Source organism: Saccostrea cucullata, unplaced genomic scaffold, assembly GCF_032062105.1.
Source record: "Saccostrea cucullata isolate Sc308-1 unplaced genomic scaffold, CSIRO_AGI_Scuc_v1 ctg2662, whole genome shotgun sequence".
NCBI classification, from domain to species: Eukaryota; Metazoa; Mollusca; class Bivalvia; order Ostreida; family Ostreidae; genus Saccostrea; species Saccostrea cuccullata.
Genome location: NW_026935570.1, coordinates 4,435 through 13,327, shown reverse-complemented (window position 1 = coordinate 13,327; position 8,893 = coordinate 4,435). Strand labels below are relative to the sequence as shown.

General features: G+C 36.8%; 1 protein-coding gene across 1 annotated transcript; it reads right to left on the bottom strand.

Annotated features, from left to right (window-relative positions):
- Positions 1–2,480: 2,480 nt before the first annotated feature.
- LOC134243280 (uncharacterized) lies at positions 2,481–3,147 on the bottom strand. The gene has a single exon (XM_062725513.1). It carries the CDS (start codon positions 3,102–3,104, stop codon positions 2,481–2,483), a length of 624 nt encoding a protein of 207 aa, XP_062581497.1. The 5' UTR covers positions 3,105–3,147.
- Between the last annotated feature and the right edge of the window lie 5,746 nt (positions 3,148–8,893).

Here is an 8,893-nt window from a genome sequence, read left to right as displayed (position 1 = left end):
TGCGGCAGATATTAACGCTTTTTGTGTCTAAAATTTAGTGACAATCCTCGCGTAAGAGTTACCTGGCTATGTTTACAAAAACATTTTTTAGAATATCATATTCAGTTTATATTCTTTTTGTATCATTATGGGTATCAAAATAATTGTCCTTTTACAATGAATCATAATTTTTCATTTGTGATATGCTTGCGTTAAATTTAAATTTTGTAAAAATAATTGATCATCAAAATCTGTCAGTGTACGTTGTGTATGTATAGTTTCCTGTTAGTTTTCACTGGTACACCCACTCTCTACCATCGGCTCATACATTCACCTCTGTCGTTTGCTCGCGTATATCACAGTGATAAACACGAGAAATAGTGCGTTTGTTTTAATTGATTATAATTCATTTTCTATGCTTATGTCTGAGTTTTGAGATAGATATTTATAAATAAATCCAGAACTATCCATTTAATTTGAAACAATCCTGCAAATATCACGTTTTATACGTTATGTCAAAAATTTTGACGTGAGCCCATTGCAGAGGTGTCTGAGAGAGGAACGAACGACAACTCTGCATAGGAGATTGTGGTACACCGGGGACGGGGGGACACCTAATTAAGGTCTATTGTCTAACAAGTCGGTATACTGTAGACTGTTAATCTGTTAATCTGGTGTCTTCCCACTTAGCCAACATTTTGAAAAAATACAGGTAAAACACAGGTAAGTCGGTGTTGGCTAAGTGGGAATGGGGTGCAGATGGAGAACAAAAGAAATAAATTACAGGTAGGCTATAGTCTGTTTTAGCTATATGCTGAATAAATAGTATATAATGCTTATTAGGATAATATAAAATATTTAATTGTTTTCTTCTCATAAATATTAAATTGTTCATATGAAAATATTAAATATTTTTTTTTAATTTTAAACTATGGTTTTTTGAAATATTTCATTATTTTAAAAACTATTTTAGATGTCTTCTTATTTCAAATATAAAATAAATAAGAAATTCTCTTTCTCTAAAGAATTATATTTAATTATACCTGGACATTGATGTAAACCTAAAATGATAAATGCTTACATTGATTTTTTTTCATCTGGAATTACAAATATGAAAACTAAGTTAATTTATTTTTAAGAGATACGAGGGTTGATCCAAAAGTTCGTGGAATTTCTTCATATTCTATTTATTTTTCAGTGGAATTCGTTGAAAATTACAAATGAAAATACAGACACTTGATGAATATTTTAAATCAAAAAACATTTTAAATATCTTTGATAGTAACTTTATGGCAGTTGCCAAAGAAACGGTTGTTTGGATATGCGGGGGAGACATTAACGCGTTTATTATCATTTGAATTCTTAATTAAGAAATTGAAATAAGAATCAAACTGCCCTATGTGGTATATAACACGAAAACTCTGTCATTATTACGATTGTTTGATCTTTTACAAACATTTGTGTTAGAGTTTTACTGATTTTACTGGATATTTAGTTTATAAGTTAATGGATTATTGTTCATCTTTAAGTTGTTAGATAACGTCAAATTTCGGTCAAGTAACACGTTTTGTAAAAATCCCGGGATCACTCTATCTTAAACGTGTATATTATTGACAAAGGCTTGGGAAAAAAGCATTTAGTTACTGTTTTCCAGAGGCATAAGAAGTTTAAGAAAAATAGAACTTCCATGGACGTTGATTAAAGATGTGGTCGCTTTTTAGAGGCTCTATTCAAAGTAGGTATTCCCCTAGACAAATTAAATGTGTTAATTGACGTTGTCGGCTGTCGTACTGTTCTTGGCATTGTTACTGAAATTGGAACATCATATGGAAAGATGGGTAGTTTTTTGAAAAATGAGTAAAAAATGGAGATAAGTTGGTGCAAGAGGATACTCTGGCTTTTTTTAGAGAAAAGAATGGAGAAAAGGGCAGCATTTTGTAGAATTACGTATTTTAATTGGACATTTGGGCGAGATGCTTCTATAACGTGACGTGACATATCTAACTTGACGTTACGTCGAAGTCTACCCCTGGTTTCCCAACTATACATTTTCAGAAAGCTCGTGTGATCTTATTGGTATTTGGAAAGTGGTGAAATTTTCCAATATTGTTGCAATATGACTCTATTTTATGAATATACCTGTTGATTGATTTCATCAAATCACGATAAAATTTTAGAAAGAAATTCCACGAACTTTTGGATCAACCCTCGTACATGCATATGTACTACTATACTTCAAATTCATCCTGGAAAAATAATTATGAAACTGATTTTAAATTAAATTTTTTAGAGATACATTTACCATGTTTATTACTATATTTCAAATATAACCTTCAAGAAAAACGCTTGTGTAAAGTTATAATATTTTATTATGAGTTTTTGTTTCCACATCTCACAGCAATTAATAAGACATAAATAAAACAAACAATGGATTCACAATCAATATTCACATAAATGAAATCTAGTTTCTACATTATTTCACCACAATCACTTGCATATTGTCACTCAAAATGAATGAGATGTGAGGCTGCGTCAGCATAGGCCACTATGTCCATTTTTCCTTGACGCAGTCTCTCCTTGAGACGCTGGAGACGTGAATCCAGCTGGCGGTATTTCCTCTTTTTGGGACGCACGACTCCTCCTGCTGTAATCTGGATGATCTTTGCCTCATTTGCCGCCTGTTCTTTTTGGAGCATCTCGATGAATACAAAGATGTTTGGATGGGCACGTCTGCACATTCTGTTGAACTTGTGATGCCATCCCTCAACTGTGTTGGTGGTTCTATGTCCGTCGTGATCAAAATGGTTTGAGATGTCAAGATGCCCTTCAACCCAGGACTTGGTCACGTAGTCCTTGAATCGTATCACAGCGGCGGTGTTGTCATCATGGTCCTCTAAGGCTTGGAACCACATGTCCTCAACACGGGGAGCTGGAACAAGAGGCAGGACGGCGGCCCTTCTCACGAGTCTATGGAAGTCTTCATTCTCTTTGAACTCTGTTGTCAGTCCACAGTTTTGCACTTTCCTCCAAATACACTGTGTGTAGTGGAAAAAGCATCCCCGGATGGTCGTGTTGGGAAAGTTCTCTTTCACTGCATTTCGGGCTGCCACTTCAAAGTCAATCATGTAGTGTTCAGGTGTAAGCACGAAGAGGCGTTCGTTGACTGCGGTTTTCAACAGGGAAAGAAGACGTCTGTAAGTTGCTTCAGTCTTGTTGGGAAGCAAGGCAAACACAAGAGGGAAAACTGTCCCATCAACTTCTGCATGCAGAGTGTATAGCTGAGTAATAGAGCTGTACAGGAGTAGAAAGTCCCATCACTAAACACAGTTGTAGCAGCACAAAGTCTCTGAAGATTGTCATCAGTGGCAAACACAATGATTCTGTTCCCTGCTTCATCTCGATCATCACACAAAAGGAATCTCTCACGAGCTAAGGTCTGTGTCCAAGGATCCTGGATATCGATTTCTTCTTGTGTGGTAGGCAGTTTGGGCATCATTTTCCCTCGACTCCGGTACAACACAGACTTGCAGGATTGAAAGGTGGGGATCTTTCTAATCATGTCTATCACAGTGTCATCACAGTCGGCATTCCGGAGTGCTCCTAACTCTTCGTCATATATGGATGGTATGGGTGCTGCTTCCTCTCTGCATCTCTTCTTCACTTTGTTGACAAAGGATTCTGCTGCCAAGCCAATGAAGTCCCCTTCATGATTGTGAGGCCGACCAAAAGACACAAGGATGTTGTTCACTGTCACAACTGTAGCTGGACACTGTCGGTCTACGCATCTCCAATATGTTCGGTCGTTGCGTGTTGTCCTCACGGAATACTTGAAGAAGATAGAATCCTCCTCTGCCGTTCTTGAGAAAGTTGACTTGCACCTGAAGATTAGCCATTTTCTTCTTCTTCCTTCTTTCTTTCTTTCTTTTTTTTTTTGATGGTGTTTTTTTTAATGGAAAGTCCAGAAAACAATTAAGATCTCAAAATTTGCAAGCTTTTGATTCTGTAAATTATTGATGATAATTATGCTGATCTAGTTTAGAAGATTCTTTAAAAACATTCAATTATAATCATTTATAAAATAATTATATACTTAACTTGTGTATCGGTAATGTTATGTACAAGCACTTTTACTAGTAAAAACACAACCATTTTTCATGATTATACATAATTATTTCTTCAAAATGACTTACTTGTTTTTCTTTATTTTCCAATAAAAATATGCTGTGTGGTCCAAAAAATATATTTGTTTCTATTTTTTCTTACTTAAATGATATTAATATTCTATTCATAAATTTAAATTAATTACTTTTTTTGAATTAATTAATTCTCTGGTTAAATTTTGCTACTTTTTTCATTATTAAATTATTGAACTTTAATTTTTTATCTTTAATTCTATATTTATTTTGAGTCAAATTTTAACTCTGGTTGGTATATTTTTACACTGTTTTTATTTTCCAAAGGAAATAATTCTCAGGTAATTAATATGCATACCAGAAAACAGACTGTAGCCTGTTAATCACTCAGGTGTAAAAATCAAAATGTTGGCTATGTGGGAATAGGATTTTTCAAAATGTTGGCTAAGTGGGAATAAACGTTAATCTTACCCCGTTTCCCAATGTGTATAAATCTGGTCGGATGTCATGTTAAATCTGTTCTTTTGAAAATCGATTTTGAAAAAGCAATCATCGAAAACCGACTAGATTTTGAAAGATACTTAACGCTGCAATATATAAAAAATAACGAATTATTCAAATTATTCATGATGTTAAAGTCAATCTTTGAAAACTATATAACGAATTAATTCAAATTATTCATGATGTTAAAGTCAATCTTTGAAAACTAAACATTTTATACCGGTATCCCCCCAAAAAAAAATTAAAAAAAGAGAGAGATTTTTTTCATGATAACATGACTTTATATTCCTGTGAATTCTGTAGCGGAATGTTGCCTATAACACATGAAATATTTTTTTTAAATAATATATATTTTTTGTTCATGGATAAAGATAATTTAAACATTAATTGATTTTCGGTAGTGAAAAATTAAGATATTTCACAGCGGCTTGCTCCCGGTGTGTAATATTATTATAATTATTTATTTTTTAAAACAAAAATTATATACACTAATAATAAAAACAAGGCATGTAATAATTATCAATTTAAAAAAAATCATATACATGTACGGTAATGATAAAACATGTCTTTTTTTTTATTGTTACTGTAAATGATTTTTTTAAAATAATGATTAGACAGCGGGAGCAAGCCCCTGTGGCTATTAGCTAACTTGTTATCAGTGCCCGAGTTTATGCATAATGGCAAAAATGTTATATAGAAATGACGATCGAGACAAAATTATGAGTAGAAATATATTTTGTGCAAATGAAATGATATTGGAATAACTTTAAAAGTTATTTCAAAGATTCGATATAAATAAGATGCGTAAAGTTTAATGAGGTTTGACCATTAAGTCACCAGGTGGCTAAATGGTAGCTTAATGGAGTTTGGACATTAAGCACCTGTAAGTTGCAGCTTAATGGTGGCTTAAAGGAATTAACTTCTTTAAGCCACCATTAAGTCACCATTAAGATATTATTAAGCGATTGCTTAAAGGTGGACTTTCGTCTTGTGCTTTCGCCAAGCCAAAGAAAGCAAGCTGAATCTTTCCTGTAAAGGCATGCTAAGCTTTTTGCTGAAAAGGGCGCTGATAAAGGGCACACAACCTTGATCAAACACAAAATCAATACGGAAATTGAAAAGCCGATTCGTCAACAGCCAAGACGCGTCCCATTCCATCTAAAGAGAGAAATTGACGACCAAATCTATAACATGCTTACAAACAATATTATCAGACCGTCTTCAAGCCCTTGGGCTAGTCCAGTCGTACTTGTACGAAAGAAGGATGGATCTCTAAGGTTCTGTATTGACTTTAGGAGACTGAACAATGTAACGGTGAAGGATGCGTACCCTTTACCTAGGATCGATGAATCTTTGGATGCTCTTGGGGGATCGAACTGGTTCTCTACACTAGATATGATGAGTGGGTATTGGCAGATAGAAGTCGACGAGCATGACAAGCAGAAGACCGCCTTCACATCACAAAGGGGACTTTTCGAGTTTAACGTAATGCCCTTTGGCTTATGTAATGCGGCAGGAACATTTGAACGACTCATGCAGACTCTCTGCGCTGGCCTGAGATGGGATATCTGCTTAATTTATCTGGGCGATATAATCGTGTTCAGTTCTACATTTGATCAACATTTAGAGAGACTTGACACAGTATTTAAAAGACTCCATGCAGCAGGACTTAGACTGAGAAGTAAAAAAAAGCAGTTTGTTCAAACACAGAGTATCTTACTTGGGCCATATCATAACAGAACAAGGTGTTGAAACTGACCCAGGAAAGGTAAGGAGCATAAAAACTTGGCCAACACCAACTAACGTAGGGAATCTACGCAGTTTCCTCGGCTTATGCTCTTACTACAGGAGATTTGTGAAGGGATTTGCCACTGTTGCTAGTCCATTACATAATCTGACACACAAAGATAAGAAGTTCTTATGGACTAAAGAGTGTGATACGGCTTTCCAAGATCTCAAGAGAGCACTTACCACAGCACCTATTCTTGCACTGCCAGACTTTTCTGAAACATTTATTCTAGACACGGATGCGTCTGGTGTGGGCATTGGCGCCGTTTTAAGTCAATCTAAGGACGGAATTGAACGATTCATCTCTTATGGAAGCAGGTCCTTAACCAAATCGGAGAAAAAGTACAGCATCACACGGAAAGAACTGTTGGCAGTAGTACATTTTATCAAGGCATACAGACCATATCTATATGGCAGACATTTTGTGTTACGCACGGATCACAGCGCCTTGAAATGGATGATGAGCTTCAAAGAACCAGAAGGACAGTTGGCCAGATGGCTGGATACGTTATCGGAGTATGACTTTGAGATATGTCATCGAGCCGGTAGGCTACATGGAAATGCTGACGCACTCTCGAGGATTGATCATGAGGCTATGTCAGAGAAGAAATACAATACGAAGCCAGTTGCAGCAATTACCATGGAAACGTCAGAGCATGATATAAAGCGACAGCAAGCAGATGATCCAGAAATAGCAGAAGTGAGGCAGTGGGTTGAGAATAACAAAAAGCCAGACTGGAACAAAATATTGACATGTAGCGTGAGCTTGAAAGCATATTGGGCTCAATTCGACCAGTTGTCAATTAGAGACGGAATTCTGTATAGAGATTGGTACACTAATAACGGGAAAGTTCAAAAAGAACAAGCTGTAGTGCCATATTCCCTCAGACCAACGATTATGAAGTATTGCCATGATGCACCATCAGGTTGGCATTTAGGAAGACAAAAGACACTCACAAAAATTAAACAAAAGTTTTACTGGCCAGGAATGGACAGAGATGTCAGAAAATGGTGTGCATCCTGCTACAAATGTGCTAAGAGAAAGAAATATGGTAAAACGCCACGTGCACCCATGCAAGTAACGGGAGTCGGTGAGCCTGGAGAAAGAGTCGCCATGGATATTTTGGGGCCTGTGCCTACATCAAACAGAGGAAATACGTACATTTTAGTGATTCAAGATTACTTCACCAAATGGGCAGAAGCCGTCCCATTGCAGGATATGGAGGCACAGACTGTATCTCGAGCATTCATAGACAATTTTGTCACCAAATTTGGTGTACCAAGAACGCTACATACCGACCAAGGACGTCAATTCGAGTCGAGATTATTCCAGCAACTGTGTGAAATACTTGAAATCAACAAGACAAGAACGACCCCTTACCAAGAACCTACAACTCAAAATTTCAGGAAACAAGATGCCACTGAAACACCACACGTTTCAGACGTTATTATTGACCTTATTAGTGCTCCGTACATTGAGTTCAACGCTGAGAACGTCGACGGTAACGACGCTGCAATTTCGGAAGATCAAAAGGTACACAGCGAAACGACCACCCGATCTAAAAGGCGATGCCGAAAGCCCAGACACTTTGAAGATTTTCAACTGTACCACGTGAGGGAATCAGACAAGACATCAAAGGGAGGACAGTCCACTCCTTCTCATTTGCAGTCTTGCAGTCGAATGGCGAGGACGAAGAATACCGTAAGGAAAGTAAACGCCATGCATAAATGTCCACTTTGTATCGAGATGTTCCAGAGTCCTGAAGAAGTTTTGTGGAGCATATTGGCCAAAAGCACGACAAAAGAATCAAGTGTGACCATTGTGAGTATACGTCAGAAAGAATGGCCGATATGAAGAGGCATTACGAGCGCCGACATTCAGCACACGCCGAGCAGGAGAAACCGAGGCAAAAAACAGAGGATGATGGTACATGTACAATCCGGCGCCGCACTCAGCCGATGCCTGTCTTCAACCCATAGAGAGACAAACCAGCGACACACAGCCATGTACAAACATCCGTAAGTTGTGAAGCGAGGACAGGATTGCTACAGAAGGATGCCGCCGTGCAGTGCGACCGAGAGACACCGACCGTGAGTGATGCGTCCACCCAGTGCGATGGAGTTGTCGTGAAGAAGAGGCGAATTTCGAGACGGAATGGACCGAATTCAATTGATATCATTAAGGAACATTCTGTGATAATGTGAACATTTCATTAACTTCTTAAATTATGACACTATTTTAATTTAATTTCGCGATTCGGGACGAATCTCAAGGAGGCGTGGGTTGTGTTATGGACTTTATAAATAGAGACTTTTAAAATAATGCTTTTTGTGATTTTATAAATAATACCAGTATGTTTAATAACTTTTAATGTTTAATTTATGTCTTGATTATCGTTCTTTGTTGTAATGTATAGATGTCGCTTTAATCACGTGATCATTATACTTGTATATAAACCATGATTTTTGTTAATTTGTTAGTCGGTTGGCTC

Bases quoted from the DNA above. Each gene is read 5' to 3' on its own strand.
- LOC134243280 (XM_062725513.1), bottom strand. From the start codon at position 3,104: ATGATTGACTTTGAAGTGGCAGCCCGAAATGCAGTGAAAGAGAACTTT.